Source organism: Candoia aspera, chromosome 13 (assembly GCF_035149785.1).
Source record: "Candoia aspera isolate rCanAsp1 chromosome 13, rCanAsp1.hap2, whole genome shotgun sequence".
Taxonomy (NCBI): domain Eukaryota; kingdom Metazoa; phylum Chordata; class Lepidosauria; order Squamata; family Boidae; genus Candoia; species Candoia aspera.
Window position 1 is genome coordinate 8633094 of NC_086165.1, and position 21147 is coordinate 8654240.

A 21147-nucleotide genomic window follows, 5' to 3' on the forward strand; every position below is an offset into this window, starting at 1 on the left:
ATCAACAGAATAATTTATTAACTTCCAATCCTCAAAATCCAGTGTTTTCAATTCAACATTGTCCCCCACTATCACTACCACCCGCAGTAGCAATAGTACCAGGAAAATAATAATAATAATAATAATAATAATAATAATAATAATAATAATAATACCACCACTACCACCACCACCACCACCATTCAAAATCAAACGAGTGAGTTCCAGGTGTTATTTCTTTCGAAGTAGTGCTTGAACATGCAAAGTTACAGCACCAGCCCCAAAAAAAGAAAAAAAAAAAGGCAGGGAAGCGAGGATGCTTTTGCTTCAGCAAAAAATGTTGCGTGGTCTGCCCATCTGTGCATTAAGCCAGTGTTCATGTACACTAGGCCGTGGGGCGGGGACAAAAGCAATCTCATCTGAAAATAGGAAAAGAGCATATTTTGCTGGGAAAAGGAGTCTTCTTCAAGGCAAGGCATTGAAAAATGTCTCAGGGCGATGGCGACAGTATAGAAGGCCAGCCTTTGGGGCCAGCAACAACATCTGGGGCGGAATACTGACACGCGAAGGGAGCCTGGTGACGTTACAGCTTCTGCTCAGCCACACGCTGCAAGCAGTGCCTCCTGTAGGAATCCTTGTTGTGCATCTCGATCACGGCGTCCCTGACGAGCTCAATGAACATCTGGGGCCAGAGCTTCTGCAAAGACTCGTATTTCACGTGGATGTCAGCCGCTTCCTTCACTAACTGCTGGATGTAGGTTTGGCAGAACTTCTTCTTGTCCTTCATGTCCTGCACAGAAGAACCACTGCTGAGGGCAAACATCGGGAAGCAAACCCCTGCTGGAACCGCGAAGGTTAGTTACAAAAGAAGACCAAAGAGAGAACAGGGGAGGGGGGAGGAAGGGCCACTGACACGGGGGTCCTAGAGAATCAGAGCTACCCCAAAGGGTAGGGCAGTCTCCCTTTCAGGAGAACTGAGACCACTGAGTGTCTTTGATCGCCACAGGAAGGAGAGAAAGTTAGTCAATTTCTAGAAACAGAGAAAACAGAGGAAGGAGGGAGAGAGGGAGGGAATATCTAGCCAGGTAACTGAATAACAAGGTATTTTCCACTTCAAGCACTGTGGCCTAGGTTCACCATAGTTTGGCCACTCAACTGCTCCTTGAGCCCCCGTGCAATCACAAACGTTCCAGGTTTTTCCTCCTGTGCTAATTTTTATCAGGAGCCTTGTGATACAGCAGGCAATCCAAAATGATTTAGAAGAATAAGTATGCAGTAATTCATATCAACAGTGTTGCTGTGAGTCAGCTGCTCATGAGATGGCATGTACGTTTTAAGTGGTTTTGCCTGGATACTGTGCTAGGGAGCACAGTTTCCTATCCCTGCGAATTACCTTGATTGTCCGACAGCTTTTTCATGTTATTGGAGAAAGGCTAGTGGGAAAGGGGGCAAGTCTATTGACGCAGCGCCGAGACAGCCTTGTTCAACAAGTATCCTGTTTTCCTTTCATGAAGGATTTGCATACAGCCTTGTAACATCTTCCCCCTGGAAACTGCCATGGGGTTAAATTCAGCTGATTTAATAGCACACTAAAAATGTCAGCTCCCAACTTGTTCCTCCAAACCACTTATTACAGTTTTTAATGAATAATAAAAGGCAAACTCTGCCTATCTTCTAATTATTCTCAACTTGCCACCCTTAATAGTCAACTATGTGTCACGTTCTGCAGGGACCCTTTGTAGCCGGGATTTTTTAATTCCACTCCTCTGGCTTTCCATAGTAATCACTTCCACTGAACTCAGTGAGGCTTAATCCAGAGTACAAATGGAAATGTTTTTACTCACTGTATACACCAGTGTTTCTCAACCGTGGCAACTCAGGATGTGTGGACTTCAACTCCCAGAATAATTTCCACTGGCTGGCTGGGGAATTCTGGGAATTGAAGTCCACCTGTCTTAAAGTTGCCAAGGTTGAGAAACACTGATATATGCTATCAAATATGAGAGACTTTACTTAAAGAGGAGGCACCTGAAAAAACTCAAGAAACTCCCGGCATCCAGCTGCCCCAAATGTCTGCACTAGATGTTGCTGAGTGGAAGAAGGGTCTGAACTGACCAGAAATTGAGCAGCCTATGGGAAAGGAACGGGACAGATTCATACAATCACACAACCACCTTGGCTGCTGGGGAAAAAAAATGAGCAACTAATTCCAATAAAATAAATAAAACATTCTGCACGGGTTCATTCCCAACCTCACGTCCATAATACATTACATATACTTTCGACAACGAGCCCCTAATCTGCTGATATCCATTTTCCAGCCAAGCAAGGGGGAGGAAAGATTGAACGAGGGAGGGCGAAAGTGTCTTCAAACCCGGGCGGGGTGTGTGTGTCAGCTTATGCACCCTTCCCCTTGTGCTACTGATGCTTCTGGAGCAGCAGACATCACTGATTTTCCGGTTAGACCTGGAAATGAATTGTTCCGCTAGATGGAAATTGGCAGTGCCCTTTCCAGCAAAAGAAATTATATAAGGAACGGAGTATAAAGTGGACCAACAATTGCAACCCAACGAAAACAAACTATTGACTTGTCTTTCTTCTGTAGCACGAATTCTGCCCAGACCACTTACTTCCTGCTTTTCTCTCTCTAAAACCCTTGAAATATAATTCAGCATGGATCGGGTCATATTTTCTCCTTCGAGCTTCCAGTGGCTGTTGCCATTGTCACTCGCAGTCCCCAATTTCTTTCCTTTGGCCTCCAAAAGAAAGCATAATTGTTTCTTCCTGGGGACAGACCAGGGATAAAAAACAAAAAAGATTTACAAGTCTATTAAATACTGCAGAGCCTTATCATTGAGTTACTTATTGAGTTACTTATTGAGTTACCTTCATTTTTGTTCATCCATTTGTTTATGAGAACCTGATTTATTTGATCACCACGTATGTGATCTGCTCAGGGTGTTTATTTCTGTCTCGTGCCAGAATTTCAGAACTGCAGCCACTTAGCACTTGGACAGACAGGGTCTGTCAAACTTGTTTGACAAAGACTGTCCATGAAATCTCCAAAACAGTGAGGAGGAAAAGAGGGATGAGATGTAAAACTGAGGGGGGGGGGGGGAGCTCAAATATGAGTGGAAAATAAAAAATAAACACTTTCCTTTCAAAGTACTTTGTTCAAATTTGAGGGAAGGGGATAGTTGCCTTGCACATCCAGAGATACTGACTGCATATTTATGCCTGGAGCAGGAGGCTTCCCATCCAAGGCCCTAGTAACCAAAAAGCCACCTGGAGCTCTCTGCTCAACGTTCAGGCCACCATCCCTCCTCACACGCAAAGGTGCCCCTCCATTTAATCTCAGTTATCCACCTGCAATCTCCAAGCAGCGAAATCAGGCGGTAATAGGGCATGTTGGAAGACGCCACGTAGGCCAAGATCCCAAACAGTCTTTCAGCCATGACCATGTCATTCTGTGTAACCTGCAGAGGGGGAAGGGAAGGAAGAGAGCCAAAGTAAAGCCGTTTCAACCAAAGGTTTACGCAGGGGTCCAAACGAGGACTTTGCTCAGGACCTACAACCCTGCAACAGCTCTTGTGCAAGAGGCAGTGTGACTGGGGCACCGTATCCATACGTATTTAAGGAGGCAAGCGGTGGATCCTCTTGGATTTCCAAACTTGCAAACTGTATCACATTCCCAGCGGATCACAAATAATCACATACATACATATAAAAAATGCATACCCATACACACAATCTCAGGGGTACAAGAATGACCCAACAAGTTCTCATAAAAGTAATTTATGTGGAATTAAGAAGAACATCGACAATGAGACAGTAACGGAGCATTTGCTTTGTAAGATTCTGACGTACTTAAATGCAACAGTTCCCTCTTGCTCACTTTTTCCTCCTCCTGGGAGGTTTCAGCTGAGTTGAGGATTTTGGCCCCCTTCATCCTCTGCTCCATGATTAAGGAATACCAAAAAAGAAGTGAAAAGCAAAGCTGGCAAGCTGCATTCTTAAATATATTTAATACATCGAATGAGCTATCGGATGCAAGCCCGAGTTCGTAACCAGCTATAAATGAGCTTTTCCAAGCCTGCTGAGGTTTGCTGCATGTCCAGAATCACCCTTTTTAAAGATGCCCCCGTTACAAAAGATAGCATGCCAGTGCCACACAAGCAAATAAATAAAGCAAGCAAGCAAGCATCCGGTGTGATTCCCCACCCGCAGCCCCCATTTCCTGACTGCACTTTGCTTTACTCCTGACTCCAACTTTCTCATGTTTTTTCCTGTTGGAAATTTTGCTTGGTTCCGCCAATACATTCGCTGGCTTATTTGGCAAACACGCAGACGGCCACACGCACTTGCGCACACACAGAGGTCTTGTCAGGAATCTGCGCATGTCAGCAGTGCAACTGGAGTACGAAACCTCTTTCATCCCGATTCAGACATCAGAAAGAGGCAGCAAAACGCTCAGAAGTGTTTGTTAGATTGCTACGTGCTGTGAACACATTTTTTGCGTGAGAAACTTCTGTTTTATTGGGGGCAAAACTCAAGCCGGTTTCAGGATCATCTAAACCCGGCTCTAACCATTAAGGAAATATATTCTCAGACTGGCAAGATTTCTACTAATGTAGCCTTACAGTAAAGTAGAATTAGCTCATCTGGCCGTGTCTCCTGCCTGGTCCACCTGGGAAGGCTGACAGGTACTTCACTGGCTTCATATATCACGCTAAGTCTGCTTAACCATGATTTAACCAAACACAGAAGAAAAAAAGGCAGAAACCCTCAACACTGAAGCGGACATACCAGGTGATGCTAGGCGTGCCTGAAAGGGAATGTGCGATCATCAATCAGCTCCCACTGGAGAGACACATCCAGCCAGATGCAACGTCTTCAAGCCTCGTATTTATGTCAGTCCTTTGGCTTCGGCACCAGCTCTGGCAAGACAGAGCATGCAGAAATGTGCACTTGTAAATTATAAACGCCCCCACACACACCCGTACGCATCTACCCAAATCCAGAATTAGATTTCAGGGTCCCATCTTCTTCCTCTCCCTTCCTCTTTTGGTGGCATCTTAAAGTCTAACAATAATAATATAGATTTAGCTGCCATGGAGAATAGCCTACTTTGTCACATGTAGGGGCTACAAAGGGAGTACAGTCATGAAATCTAGGAGTATAACAAATCTGTTTGTCTTTATCATGCCACAAGAGTCTTGCTGCAGTGGATTAACACAGCAATTTCTCTAGAAATGCTACAAAGCCACAGTGAGAGTTTGACAGACATTTTTAATACCTGCCCATCCTCTCTTTGCCTTCTTTTTCATCAATTAATCTTCTCTTTTTTAAAAGCAATAAATAATTCCCAACCTGCCTTGACAAATGCAATCCCCCAGTTTTAAAGGTTTGGCCTCAAATTGATATCAACATTCCTTTAATCATTGCCTGTCCTTGGGTAATGGCAGGAACAAGGCAACAAATTGTCCCCACCTGTCCTTTAATCAGCACTGGCCCTCCCCAACAAAGATTTGTGACAAAACTCCACTGGCTGGCAAAAGCAGACAGCATTCACCACGCACCGATTTATGGCTTGCTCTCTTGACAAAGAGGAGGCATTTCCTTGAATGCAGCAACTTCCCCAATGAACTAAAGGCTACCAGGTTCTTGACTCAAAGGCAGCAACTTCCATGCAACTGTCAGGCTGTCAAACTTTTCACTGAATGCTACAGATGAGCACTGATGCATGTCAAAAGAACTGATACAGGATGTGACCTGTTTCTCCAAAGAAAGTGAAGCACCAACCAGATCTCTTGGGTCTTACGGTCTAAGCTTAGGTTGGAATTTCTATGAGACGTTTTTGTAATGGTTGACATTTCATATTTCTTTCTCTTCATACGTAGGGCTTGCATCTCAGCTATTCTCTGTCTTTGCTTTTTTGCACTCTCTAGATGTTTCACTTACAACATTAGCTTTTCTCTTACTATCCAATTAAATCAGATGTTCCATTGCAAAGAGATGTTATATCAGTTTTCCATATCTATTTTTTCCTCCTAGTTCTGGAAATCTACAATTGTCTGTATGTCTAGTGATGCACAATCTTTCCTAGCTGGATGCTTTCCAGATATTTGGGTCTCCAAATTCCAGAATTCTAAGACAACATGAGGGTAGCATTTTTCTATCCTAAACAGTAGCCAATTGTAGCTTTATCCTCAAGAACTTGTCCAGTCCTGAAGCTTCCGGAGGAGGTATGGCTTAAGATGGCTCTGTGAAAGCAGAGTTGATGGCCATGGCAAAGACCAAGGAACTGGTGAGTAGACTGGTTCATTGCAACCTCTCTGGACAAGCAGAGGATGGGAGATCACCCACATGTGCTCTAGATGGTGGTTCCTTGTGAGGAGACCCCAGGACAGTAGTTTTCCATGGGTTTGAATGCTGGGAGAAGATGGGATCAGCCATCTTGCTCGCAACTGGGGCAGAGACTTTTAAAGGACACTAAGTTCACAAACCTCATTTTCTAATCACTTTAGGAAATAGCCTATTAACTATCTTAAAGCTATTAGAGACCTTCGGAATGACAAGTTTGCAAAGTCTTCATTGAGTGAGTGTATCTTCAACTCTTTACGAAAGAAAAATTAATCATAAGCTTAAGAACTTAACAAATTTGAAATAAACAGCAAAACATTACATTACATTACATTACAAAACATCCCCCATTACATCAGCCCGTCCCATCCGATTGTGCAGAGAGGGCATGCTGCGGACCCTGTCTCTAAGACAACTTCGTTTGGCAGGGTCCAGGAAGCGGGCCTTCTCTGCAGTGGTGCCCGCCCTATGGAACATGCTGCCTCCAGAGGTGAGATTGGGCCCATCGCTCCTGGCCTTTTGGAGGAGTTTGAAGACCTGGTTCTGCCACCTCGCTTGGGGTGAAGAGGGGAATAGATCTACATGGGGATGGCTGCTATAAACCACTCCTCCCACACTTGGACTGCTTTAGATTCTTTTGCCACTTGGACTTTTTATTTTTTACTCTTATTTATATTATTTATTACTGTAATTTTATATTGTATATTTTATTCATTGTATGATTGTTGTTTTGATTAATTACTGTAAACCGCCCAGAGTCCCCCGAAGGGAGGAGATGGGTGGGGACAAATTGGATAAATAAATAAATTAAAAAAAGCTAAATAAGATTTTGATCTAAGAAAGTTATAAATGGATTAAAGGCCCAGATAAATTTGGAATATTGCCTTTTACTAAAAGATTTTGGAATTAATTGAAAAGAATAACAGCTCATAGGAAACAGATTTGCTTTGGTTATTGTAAGACATGATAAAGATAAGTAATTTTATGATTTTAGAAACTGGACACTAGAGGGGAGTAAAGTTCCTAAGCAGAGGGGAAAAAAAACCAAGCCTGGTTTTATTTACGGGACTTATAAAATGATGCAAAATGCTATAACACTGAACATATTGAAGGAGGCTTTTGAAGAATGGAGTCAGAAATTAATAGCCACAATATCATCAGTGTCAGTAATGATGTCTGATAGATAGACTATGTCCAAAACGTATTATTCTTCAATGACAGATGTGGAACAAATTTTGTCTAACAAGATAGAGGTGATACTGAAAGTGGATTTACAAATGAAAGACCAAGAGAATGACTTGGAAAAGGATGCTCTACTGGATGTACAAAAGAAACTGGATGATGTTTTAAAAATGAAAAGGGAGATACAAGTGACAAACCAAGAGAGTGACCTGGATGATTTTTTCTTACTGGATTTACAAAAGAGGTTTGTTAAAGCCTTGAAGAAATTTGTGCAATGGGACAAAGAAAAATTGGAGAGAAATCAAATCCTATTTGAATGAACTAAAGATTAAGACTTTTAGAAGGAAGGAATATAAAGTTGGTTTATTTGATCAAGGTTAAAATAAGATATGTTGTTACAAAGCTGGCAACCCTTTATGAACTTCTTGCTGATGTTTGGACTGAAAAGTTGATGCTTTATGGATTTGTCTATAGATAAGGGATGGATATGGGATGAAGAGATTTGTAACCTTAGAGGGGGTGAAGGGTCACTAAATTTGTTTACATTGGTTGTGATGAAGCTTGGAAGTCACTTCTTTATAGATTTCTCTTTCTTTATTATATTTTTACTTTTCTCTTCTTTCTTCTCTTTTCTTGCACATATTCCAATCCTCCCTTGCCTTTAAGACTGTTTTGATGGCCATCACCACATTTTAGAATCATTGAGTTAAGAGGGGGTCATTGAGGCTTCAGAGTTTAGCTACTGCTGCATGTAGGAATTCATATTAAAGCATTCCTAACAGATGGTCATCCATCAGCTGCTTGAATACATCCAGTGAACTGAAGCTGATCACATCTCTGGCTCACTAATTCTATGACCAAGCTGGTCTTATTGTTAGGAAATGTTCCTAACATTCAGCATGCAGCCAGCCTGAATCCATTATTCTACTCCTAGATCTTAGGATGATCAAGAATAGGATTTAGCCTTCTTCTCTGTGACCTCCCTTCATATCTATGAAGGGTGCTAGACATACCTGGTTCATTCAATCATCACCTGAGGAAGTGAATTCCATAATTCAGCTGTGTGTTGTGTGAAGCCCTTTTTTATCTGAAATTCCCACAATTTCATCACCATTGGATTGTTGGTTCCTCTGGAACATGCAAGCAAGGCCTATAATCAGCTCTACCTTTTTACTGTAGTTTCAATCCTGCCCCCACATCACCTTCACCCTCAATATCTTGTTCCGAGATGAACAAAGAACTAAATTAAAACTGTCATTTTAGCTCATGAATAATAGATGCTGCTCTGTTTAATTATTTATAGTTTTGAATTTTTCTTAGCTGCCCGCCCCCCAGCCCTCAGACAACAAGCCAAAATAACCATCCACATTTTTAATGTAGCTTTCAGGAATTTGATGCTACCCGAATGATAAGATTCTCAGATATGCTCAGTTTTCCAATATGACAAAATGAACTAAAAAGGAAAGGAGGGGAAAAGAAATCATTTCAATGCATTCCTTATCTTACATGCCAGGGCCTCCCCTTGCTGTGCAAGTTGGCAGAAAAATATTTAAGTGAAATCTAATCACAACAAAACAATGTTCATACGTTCCTATTAATAATTTATCTCCCATGATCGCAGTGCAGCTAATGTGGACGTTAGAGAATCCGTCTCCATCTAGAAGGCGGGGGGAAATCAATGCAGTATCTTATCTGCTTTTTTAGTCACATCCATTTTTTTTTTCATCTCACAGGCAGCATACAACAAATCTGAAATATTAATGTTGGACAAAATTGACAGAAACAGTGCCAATATTTTCCCTCTTAAATAAAACTTATTTTTGCTCATCGGCTGCTGATAAAATTCTGTCACTGGCCTTAATGACTTACTCTTCTTCTGGAAACTCTCGATCCATCTGATGAAAATTGGAATTAGTTGCATAAAAGATTTATTGACGGCAGTCGACAAAAGAAGGCAAATACCTGTGGGGTGTTGTTAATCCAATATTGAATGGGAAAATGCTCTTGCATGTAAATCAAAGAGCTGCTCTGCTTAAAGTCATCACTAAAGGGATGTGCTGAGGCTCTCAGACAAACACTTGTTATGTTCAGAGACAGGGAGTACGGATTTGATCCAACAAAGCAAAGAAATGCAAAAACAAGGGAAAAAATATCACCGAAATATAAAATTGGCTCAATATTCTGCTGGGGGCAAGTCTAGATGCAGATAATAAATAAGAGAGAACAGAAATAAAGACAGCTTGCTTCTGTGTACCTACTCATGGTAAGATTCATTAGTCCTAGATGGACCATAGGAAGCTGTAGATCTTAATATTTGCCGCTCTTGCACCCTTCATTGTGAGAATGGAGATATTGCAAACTTGAGGGGTTGTCCATGATCTGATTCAGTGTTCCGTCGCTTGAATAATGTTTCATAAGATATTTCCAACAACTGTGAAAGAGGAGAATCTATGGTTGGCTTCACACAGGAACTGACCCTTGATTTGTTGAGATGGTGGTTTACTAAATATATGCCGAGCAATAGGTTTAGAAACCGCAATTGGCTGGGGTCAACAAAATGTGCTAGGCTAAAGCAAAAGAAATCAGAGGGGGATGAAGCAAAACGGGTGAACCCAACTTAGAAGCTTTTAGTTGTCATGTCCACGTTGGAAATTCCTGGGCCTTTCCATTAAGAAGATGAGCAAAATTTTAATTTATATGGGATTTTATGTCCATCAAGCCACACTGCATTTGACTAAGCTCCTGATTCAAGAGGAAAATGAAAATAAAAAATAAAAAGGTAACCTCACTACAAAGTGACTCTGTAGTCCCTACTCTTGATTTATACAGACATAGATCATATTATAAATTGTACTGCATCAGTCCAGATTATAAATTGGGGAATACCATTTTAAGAAAGATATTTTCTCTCTCTCTCTCTGTCTCTCTCTCTGTCTCTGTCTCTCTCTCACACACACACATACACACCCTTCATCCACATTCACCTAAACTAGTCCTTCCTGTACCAACTCTCCCTCTAATTTTTTCAGGGAGCTTTCTATTAAAAGGGGCCATCAGAAATGTGAGCATCTACCTGCATTCTGAAATGGTACAGCCCATTCTTTTTCTTCCAGCTCCTAAAGCAGACTTCAGCTGGGCGGCCTATCAGATAAAGGATGCCTACAGATCAAGGGCTGTCCTTCGTAGAGTAGAGGGAAAAAAAATAATGTTTTGCCTTGCAATCAAAGCAATGCCTGGAAAGCCAGGGAGGTTGAAAACTGCTCTATAGATGATTGTCCAGTAAGAAACAAAGATGTTCTGATAGAGCCTTTACAGGTAGTCCTTGCTTAACAACCACAACTGGGATTGGAATTCTGGTTGCTAAGTGAAGCAGTCATTAAGTGAATCCAACCCAATTTTATGACCTTTTTTGCAGTAGCTGTTAAGTGAATCACCATGGGCATTAAGTGAACTACATGGTCATTAAGTGAATCACACGGTTCCCTATTGATTTTGCTTGCCAGAAACCGGCTGGGAAGGTCGAAAATGGAGATCACGTGACCACAGGATGCTGCGATGGCCATAATTGCAAACTGGTCCCCAAGCACCCAAATTGCAAACATGTGACTTGGTGACACTGTGACGGTCATAAGTGTGAGGACCGATTGCAAGTTGGTTTTTCCAGCATCGTTGTAAGTCTGAACCATCACTAAATGAATGGTTGTTAAGTGAGGACTACTTATAGCTACCTGGCTGCTAGATAAATCCATGGATAACATGAGGAAGAAGTGGACACATGTCTCCACCTTGGAAGGTATGTGGAAAGCCCGGTTCCCTTCCATTAGATGAAATGAAATCTGGTAAAAAAGAAACACAGGAGGACCTTTATTTCTGCAAGGTGCTAGTTTTCCAGCCTATGCCATTCCCTTTCATGTTGATATGCCAAGCACAGGGGCCCAAGGGAGAAGCAACCAAGAATGTAACTGAAGAAGTTCTACCAAGGAAATGCTACATCTCATTCACCCACTGATCTCAAGTTTCAGGGCTCCAGGAGCAAGGTGGTGAGTAAGAGGATGGTCCCTGAACCACCCCAGTCTAATGAAGTTGCTCACCCAGGTGGAGGTACAGAATGCAGCTTTCTGCCCTCTGCAAAATGTCCTCGGAAATATTTTCCATCATCCTGACATTTCATTTAAAATGAAATATAGAAGATATTCATGTCCATGACAGGTATTATTTGTTTGACTTTAAAATATACAGTGAACGTGCATTAATGTGTGGCAACTGAAGTGCTTCAAAGGGGTGTGCGCATGCATATTCAAGGAATGCCACAGTCTTCATCCACATGAGAGAAACTGCAACTTCAGAGAAAGGGCAACCTTTTGCCGGAGCTCAGATCTGTCCGTATTTGCATGCACGACAAGAGTAATTTAATTGGGAATTGTTCACATGGACTTTATTGGAAGACTGGCTCCTCCCCACCCGGGCGAGTCAAAGTAAAAACCTAGTTTCCCCTCTCTCCCACATTTTGAAGGTACTAAAGATTTTTAGTAACAGACGCTTCTTATTTGTATACTCGTGGTACAAGAAACTTAGGCAAAAGAGAGATTTATTTATTTTGCTCCTGGAAGATTTAAGGTGGTTTAAGGTTGTTTTTTTTCAGCCAATAGTGTAGTTCAGACACAACTTTAGCACAGAAAAAACAGGATTTGTAGTTCTGAAGAGGTACTGTGTCAACTGCAGCATTTGTTGGCATAGTATTCAAAGTATAAATCTGGGTTTTATTAACTATTGCCCAGTGTTAATTGCAGAATGATTGTACATATAACATGCATTCACTGAATCAGGGAGAGAACTAGTGGAGAGATTTGCATGGTCAGTGTTCAGCCTGGCTAGTTGTTTTGTGTTGTGTAAACGCAGGGCATTTGGGGTGCAAGTGATCATATGAGGAATAATGAAAAGGAATGCCCAGTGATTGGGAGCTTTGGATGCAAGTGATCAAAGCCACAAAATTCTTAGAAACATTCCCCCTCCAGCCTGGCTGTGTGGTGGAAACACGTGTCCTTTGGATGCAGGAATTCCAGATTCAATCCATGAATCTTCCAGGATAGGTGTGACCTTTATCTAAAATTCTAGAGTTGTTCCTGCAAGCAACCATGCTGTGTTCACTGGACGGATGGACAGAGAGACAGACGGACAGATTGACGGGCGGACAGACGGATGGACAGACAGACAGATGGATAGACGGACGGACAGACAGATGAATAGATGAACAGACAGATGGACAGATAGATGGACCTTGTAATAGGTAAATGTCTACACTTCAGCCCCAAAAGGTGGTATTGCTTGGCTGGGGAAGAGAAGAGAAATGGATAGATCTCCCCACTTTTCACATCAGCTCAAGGGTGTCCATAGGAGGTGGGGATCAAAGTTGATAGCTCTGACCCTGTGGTTGCAGTAGCTATCTTGACATTTTTTATCCCCCTTGCCTTTACAGAAGCCATCGTGTCACTTTCTGGCCTAATCAAACAACTAAGTAATATTAACGCGTGTTGTGCTCCCAGTCATTTCAAGACACACTCAATTCATTCTTGTCTGTAACAACCGTGCCCCAACCTGGCCACCTTCAGATCTGCCAGCTTACAGAACATCCATAACCTTTGTCCTTCTGCTTGGGGCAATGGGAATTGCAGTCCACTGCAGCTAAAGGATTGGGAGAAGAACTAGAACCAGAGTTAGACCTAGAGCTAGAGCAACAAGCAGAGCTAGAACCATAGCTAGAACCAGAACTAGAACCAGAGCTAGAACTTGAACCAGAGCTGGAACTAGAACTAGAACTGGAACTGGAACTGGAACTGGAACTGGAACTGGAACTGGAGCCGGAGCCGGAGCCGGAGCCGGAACTAGAACCAGAACCAGAACTAGAACCAGAGCTAGAACTTGAACCAGAGCTGGAACTAGAGCTTGAACCAGAGCTGGAACTAGAGCTTGAACCAGAGCTGGAACTAGAACTAGAACTAGAACCAGAGCTGGAACCGGAACTGGAACCGGAACCGGAACCGGAACCAGAACCGGAACTAGAACCAGAACCAGAACCAGAACCAGAGCCTCAGCGCTGATATCTTGTCTTTCAGTCCTGATACTGGCTATTCCCATGGTTCCTGGCTCATATATGACTTTTGTCCACAACCAAGCTCTCCCTGTAGATCCCAGATATCGCTTTCTGTTTTCTTAGAACTGAAGATTATACAGTATATCCGCTGTGTTTATATCCCTTACTTGCAAATTTTCAAACTAACTGCTTAGCCATCCATCACACCAATGATTTCTGTTGTTCGAAATGCCCAAGCTGGTTATTTTGGGAGAAAGCATTCAAACATCTTTGGTGGGGTGGGGTAAATGTGGTGTAACATTTAGGTAATAGCCAATAGTGGTAGAATCAGTGATATATAGTGATAAAATTTTTTTGGACAGAATATAATCTCATTTTAGGAATTACACACATCTAAAGACTATCTGGAAACCTAAATATCATACATAACTGTAGGGAGAAAGAAGTAAAAACTTAGAGCATTCAGCCTGGGAAATGGCATCTGCCATTTGATTCAGAAGACAAATGTTGGCTTCCAGCTGTTAAGGCTATTCAATTTCTGTTCCTCCAGGCAGGTGGCAAGATGGAGAATGTAATTTTCCATTTGTATTGGAGTCCCTAGATTTCCTGTTTATGATGGACAGTCAGCTTTTGCCAGTAAGTACATAAAGAACTCGGGGTGAGCAGAGATGATGTGCATTTTCCAAGAATGCTAGAAAAATTCCAGACCTTTCAGTCCAGTTTCCTGTGGTTCCAACAGGACGAACACAGAAAGAGCCTTATAGCTAAGTTTATACTTGGATTACACCTTTTAAAAATCTCCTTTGCATTTTCTTGAATGCTTTCGTGTCTGCTGTGGGTTATTTGATGCAGACACCCACCCGTTGGCCTCTTCCACTTTCCGCAGTGTTCAGATTTTATGTTAGCTCTAATTTGCTTCATCCTATTTCTGCACCAATTTTAGCATTTCCCCCTTCAAAATCTGCACAAAGAGTTATCGCTGTTTCCAAGGGGGCAGAAGTTTAAAATGAATCCTGATATGCATTTCCCTAATGTATGTACATATTTATATTGTACAAGAGCTTTCTCCAGATGGGACTGCTTATATACTATTTTCTGTAACCTTCTTACTTTTTATATGCAATTTTCCCTAAAGTGCTTTTTTTGAGAGGGGACTGGACTGCAACGTTTGGATGAGAATAAAAACTCTAAATTAATCCAAGTTATACATTTGATAGACCCCTGCAAAAACTTGGCAGAAGCTTCTCAGACACTCAACACAGCGTGTCTAGATAAGAATCTTTATTGCTTACTAGGATGAAGCTATTAAAATGCTTGATTGCTTGCTATCAACATGAAGGTTCAGCAACTTTTTCCTGAACTTTTTTTCCCCTGTCTTTCCTACAATTTAACACATTTTTTGCCTTGAGCTTTCCAGCTTTGGAACTAGTCAAATGTTGGCTGTTGACAGAACTGACATCTCTGACCTGAGAAACTCTAGCTCCTGATATAACTCCCAAATACATGAATGGCCATACTTCGTAATGCAAGTGTGCTAATTGGCTGTAAGTAACTTGGTGTATATTAATATTTTTCATTTGGAGGCCTGCTTTGGTCTGTTCCCATGTGGTGGGTACCACTGAAAAAACAAAAGTTTGAATTCAATTGAGTGACATGGTCTTTAAATGAAAATGGCCCCATTCACACATCACCTTAAGCCACAATTTGTTTTTTTTATTGAACTGAATGCTTTATGATGTCCCAGCTATTTGGTTTGCAATGCATTATTTCTTGCTAGCATATTGTATGAACTCAACCGACTGTGGTTGATTCATGAAATCATGGCTGAGTGCAATGTGTGGCCTGGGTGACGTGGTGGGCTAGGAACCACATCTGTCCTCTCCTTCAGACTTTGGACTGTTTGTCTAAATGATGTGAATAGGATCTACTTTTACTATGTTAAGTTTTTTTGGTTTGTTTCTTCATCGGTTTTATTCTGAGACAAGTAGATCTCCCTACTGGAATGGAAATTAAAATGCGCTGAAGCTTTTGTTTGTTTCTTTGTTGACAGACACCAAATCAAATAACTCTTTTTCTTTGGAAAAGTGGGAGTGCCATTTCATATAGCTGGAACCACTTGGAACCATTCCCACTACTCTAGAACTTCATAGGTTGAAGAACTCTTGGTAGGCACTCGAGAAGGAGAAATGAGTTGAAGAAGCATGCATTAATGGTGTGTGGGCTTTTAAAAAAATTCCATGACTTTTGCTTGTTCATTCAATGGTTTAGCCAACCCCTCTGTCTGTTGCCTTTTTCTTTGGCAACCCAGTTTCAAGAGTTGCCATCAAGCCTGACATTTTAGGCAGGGATCGATTCAGCCTCAAAATGTTTGGATGCAAAGGAAGGTGTATGGCTCCTTGACTTCTCCAAATCCTTCAGAACTGGAACACCTTCTGGGCAATACCACCTTTGCAGCAGCATCAGGTATCTTAGCTTTTAGCACTGTGTAAACATAACACATAAGCAAAAATATCAACTTTTATGGAGGACAAAGCTCAGACATTTGGTGATTTTCTCTTTGTGTGCTGGTCCTGCCCCCAGTGTTGATGTATGAGAAGGATGAGGTTAGAGATTATGAACCTGTCTGATGTAGCGTTGGGTTAAGACTGTATTCTTTCCTGAAATGGATATATATGTTCTTCTTCTTCTCACATTTTAGAAGGACAGTTTCTATTTCTCCTGCATTCAAGTTTTCCCCCAGTAAACCCCAAACAGTCCAGTGAGGACAAAGCAGTTCTAATGGATAAGCAATAGTAATTGATTCTTGGCAGAGAAAGAGAGAGGGATAAAAAACAATATGACATATTCTGGAAAAGGAACCCCTGGACTGAAACTTTTCCTACCAATCCACCTGTTAAATCTATGGGCCGTCTAAGCACTCTACTCTCTACCAATGTACAAATCTGATTTCTCATTGATCTAGTCTTAAATTCATCAGGGAAAATTAAGCTCTGGAGAAGTAGGACATAACTGTCTTGGGATTTTTGGAGGGGAAGAACGGGGTGGAATCTCCAAAACAGCTCACCACAAAATGCTTGATCAAGGGACTCATGAGGAATGATGGATGGAGAAGAATGGAATCCAATGGAGAACTTCGGAAGAAGTTCTGTCTGGCTGACTAGAATGCTAACTTTCTACCCTAGTCTTGTGATGCGGATCTCTCTTGTTAAACAATAGCATCTAGTCTTCTCTATTAGCTGTGACTCTACAGAATAATCACATTATAAGTTAAGAGGTTCCGCCATGCTGATAGAGCTGAAAAGATAAAGTGCGCTACTGCTAATGTAAGAATGGGAAAGGAAGTTAAAGCAGCAAAAGAAGCAACCAGGGATTAATTTGCATATCTCTTGCAAATGGGACAATCTCACACCTCCCTGTTCAAATCTGTGACTGAACATTTGTCCAATGGCTCATTTCTTCTCCTCTATCCTGCTTACCTAATATGTATCCTTGTCCTAGTAAATTATTTACCATGCATTCCATAAAATTAAATATTTGCAGAGATTGCAACTTGCCATTTCCCTTGCTCTGTCCAAATGAATATGCATGGCAAAAAGTACACACAGATCTCCAGTTTAAAAGATTTACAGGAATTTGAAAAGTGAATCTCAATATTTACAGAAAGGGCCAGCTGGCTGAGCAGTCCCCATTCCCCTGTCATTTGAGAATTGTTCAGTATTTGTCCTTAGGAAACGGTCAACACAAATAATGCCCTCTTTCCTTTGTGTGTCATCCGTGGTAAGCTAGAGATGAATGACTGCATTTTGGGCTTTGGGGTAAAGATCAATGTGAAGGGCTTATTTAGTGTATGAATAGTTGAGTTAGGAGTTATCAGACTAGTCAGAGAGATCTTGGAGGGTAAGACCCATTGAATTCTTCAGGCATCACTCTGCTTAAAGAGAAATTTAAATGAGCACTTTTAAGTCACCGTTTCATTTTGGGCTCTGCATAACTTGTTAATATGAAGTGCTCCAAATCTTGATAAAGTCTGAATGGCTTTTTATTTTATTTATTTATTTACCTATTTATCACTTTCCCTGGTCAACCTTCCTCTATTTGGGTCTCTCCAGTTTTGGCCATCTACATATTTCAAACCACTTTCCCCCAACACCCATGAAATCCTCTTTGGTTGCATGGATGAATGCTGGTTTCTCACTACTCTGTTACACAGCAACTGCAGAATTAACCTAAGGCAGACTTCATTAGGTGGTTTGGTTAGGTCTCCTTTTAGCTGGGGTTTATGTTGAATGGTGTAGGCTTTCACAGCTGGCATCTTCAGAGGCAAACTGGCAAGCTGAATGGACCAATCGGAAGCCTATCTAGGTGAGGAACCATTCAGGAACCAGCTTTCTTGGACTCCCATGACATAGACCAATCAGACATCAGGTTGCCATGTTCAAATTCAAAAGCGTAGTCAGTCCCTGTATAGTTCCCTGTGAGTTGCTGAGAGGTACCCCACAAAGCAGCTCTCCCTGCCTCTGGAGATGCCGGCCACAGCTGCTGGTGAAACATCAAGATCAAAGAAAAGTAGACAATGGCCATTCAGCCTGAAAGCTCATCACGGCTCCAGTGTTGAGGTATGTTATGCTTTGGTGGTTCTCCTCATATGCCATGTGAAGCCCAACAGCTAGGGGTTTATAAAACGTGCTAGCAGTTAATTCAATTTTAAAAAAATCCATTCAGTTCAATACAATTCACTAAACTTTATTTATAGCAACGTATGGTGTGGGCTAATCTGAGCGACTGAAAAACGAGGGCTACCATCTAAGAGCAGTGACGGTCTAGAAGTGGAGCCAATTCTGTTTGCTACCATCTCATAGACATCTGAGGTTCTGCTGCTCGCATAAAACAGACCTATAAAGTAAAATAGACCTAGAAAAACTGAACACCTAGTCATTCTGATTTGTAAGTCATAAGCCATGTGTGATTTATTTAAGAGTCCAAGATTAAGACAAATGCAATGTGTGAACCTAGTGTTTGTGACCAGGACATACTCAGCCATTTTGGTTTGTAAACCATAAATTATGGATTATGTTGTGCAAACTCAGCCAACTGTACTTTATATAGGAAATCATAGTCAAAGAAGGCATTATTAGCTGCTTCTCTCCCTTATACAGTGTAGGATGTGAATTTCAGTTTCCAGCATGTTGACAAGCATGGCTGGCAATATCTAATAGCCTATAACAATCAATAGCTGTTTTAGAAATATCCTAGCCCTTAGGACCCACTGAAGAACCCACTGGCCTTGCTCTTGTTTGGTTGAAAGTTATATATTCCCATCGTTAGTAACATCCAGGGAAAAAGGATTAGGTTTGCCTTGCAAAAGGACGTGATTTCTACCACCACGACTCTTGATTGCCTAACCCCAAGCTAATCATTATCCAAAATGAAGGGAGTAGCTTCTTGTTTATGTTGAAACGAGAGTTCATTAACAGTATTAATGGACCTTGCTGCCTACTTAACAGGGTTTAGTTAAAATGATAAACTCTTTTAAATCTTTTCAGTAATGCATGAGTGCCTGGCCCCATCATTTTCTGTGTCTTCCAATAAAGTGAGTTCTGGCTAAATAGAATGTTTTGCTACATTTGCTGGAAGAATGGATGAAACATACTTTGGGGGCTGTTTGAGTGCCCCCAAACATTAGGATTTAACATCCCAAAGCTAAAAGAAGATAATGAAGGGGAGAGAGAACTGGCATTTTACCAAGTTTATGAAGAAATGTGGAGAAATGTTGTTTTGGGTCTAGAAAGAAATGTGATTGTTTGGAGTTGCGGACAAAGATAAATCCAAACAGAGGGGAATATAATCTCTTCCTCTTACTTGAGTTATATGCCCCAGCAAGGGCTCAGTACCTTCAGATATTAATTGACAGAACCACATACTGGGACCGTAACAAAAGACTGTGTTACTTCCTCCAGGGCACAAATACGTATGTGGTCAATAGAACTGTTATAGGGCTGTCCAACTGAGAACGCAATTGAGAGAACGCATTGGGGTGGCATTAAAGGTGACGAATTTATTTCAACTCACATTGTCTCTGTATTTTATTACTCGTTTTATTATGTCTTGCATTTTCATTTTACAATTTTATCTCTATTTTACCCTACTGTATTTTATCGTATTTTATCTTACCATAGTATATTTTATCTAATTTTACTGTATTTTATCTGTTTTGTGGTATCATATTTTATATTTTATATCTTATAGTGGCTGATGCCCAACTTTCTGATATGGTCATTTGACTAATCAATACAGTTATTCGTTCTTTCATTATTTGGGCTAGAGTGGATATGTACCCTAAGGTGCATAGGATGACCCTCTGTTGGAATGGCTGTCAAGTCTGAATCCATTTTAAAGGAAAGGAACCATAAGAAGCTGGAGGAGCTGTTCATCAACAATGCAAAGCTGGGGAGAATATGTCTTCAGTAGGTCCCACATGACTTTTCCTGACTCTTATGATCTTCTAGTAATGCTGCATTAGCACTCTGATTTTATATAGAGGCAATGTTGTTTTCTGAAAGGACCATTTTCTGTGGTGGCACTGGTAGAATGCCTGTTCTTGGAAGACTCATGTGATGCCCTCTAATGTATTTCTGGAAGCAGGCTAAGATTTATTTTTTTAATCCCATGACACAGTAGAAAACTCTTCTGAGGTTGCTTCTGTTTGCTCTTTTATAGTTAATTGGTTTTGCTGGAATTATCATTATCATTATTATTGATTTTGCAAATTGCTTTGAAGATATGATAGGCAAGCTCACTTTCTCAGAAAGTAAAAAGATGTTGAAGGTGACCCTAAATTAACTAGTACCATTGGAAGCACCTCTTCAACTTTGGGGAGTTCACATTCTTTGTCCAGAATTGTCAGTACTGACATGTGGACCTGGATATCTGCTGTAGCATCTTGTATATTATTAAACTCTGCCCATCTTCTTCATTATTGCTTCTGGACCGTCAACATTGCCTGAGATGTAAATGAGATGCAAAGAGACGACAGAATAATTTTTGAAAATCCTGACAAAGGGAACAGATAACAAAGTAGGGAGGATGTTTTGATGGGTGTGACATTGAAACACTTCTGGGACCTTGGTCTGTCTTAGTGTTAACTGATGTGACTAAGGAAAAAAAAAAACTTTCTTTTGGCTTGAGTGAAGAAGGACAAAAGATTTTAGGAGTATATAACCGCATTTCTTCTCTGTAAACTTAGTAATAAAACTTGCAAGATTCTGTTAATGTAACCTTACAGTAAAGTTAGAGCTAGTACTCCTGGGCGTACCAGTTGTTTGGACTACCTCACAAGACTGACAATTTTCAAAGCAATCCAAATATTTCAGAGGGGGACAGGAGGCTGACATTTTCTTTTTTTTTGTTCCCTCCCCCGTGGATAGGGAAAGGGAATAGAATAGAATAGAATGGGGTGGGGTGAGGTGGGGTAGGGTAGAATAGAATAGAATAGAATAGAATAGACCAAGGTAGGATAAGGTAGGGTAGGGAAT

General features: G+C 41.2%; 1 protein-coding gene across 1 annotated transcript; it reads right to left on the reverse strand.

Annotated features, from left to right (window-relative positions):
* Positions 1-532: 532 nt before the first annotated feature.
* LOC134504759 (leucine-rich repeat-containing protein 49-like) lies at positions 533-3475 on the reverse strand. Its single transcript, XM_063314107.1, has 3 exons — positions 3346-3475; positions 2610-2763; positions 533-769 (listed from the first exon to the last, which is right to left on the reverse strand). The coding sequence occupies exons 1-3, from the start codon at positions 3438-3440 to the stop codon at positions 563-565; spliced, it is 456 nt and encodes a 151-aa protein (XP_063170177.1). The 5' UTR covers positions 3441-3475; the 3' UTR covers positions 533-562.
* Between the last annotated feature and the right edge of the window lie 17672 nt (positions 3476-21147).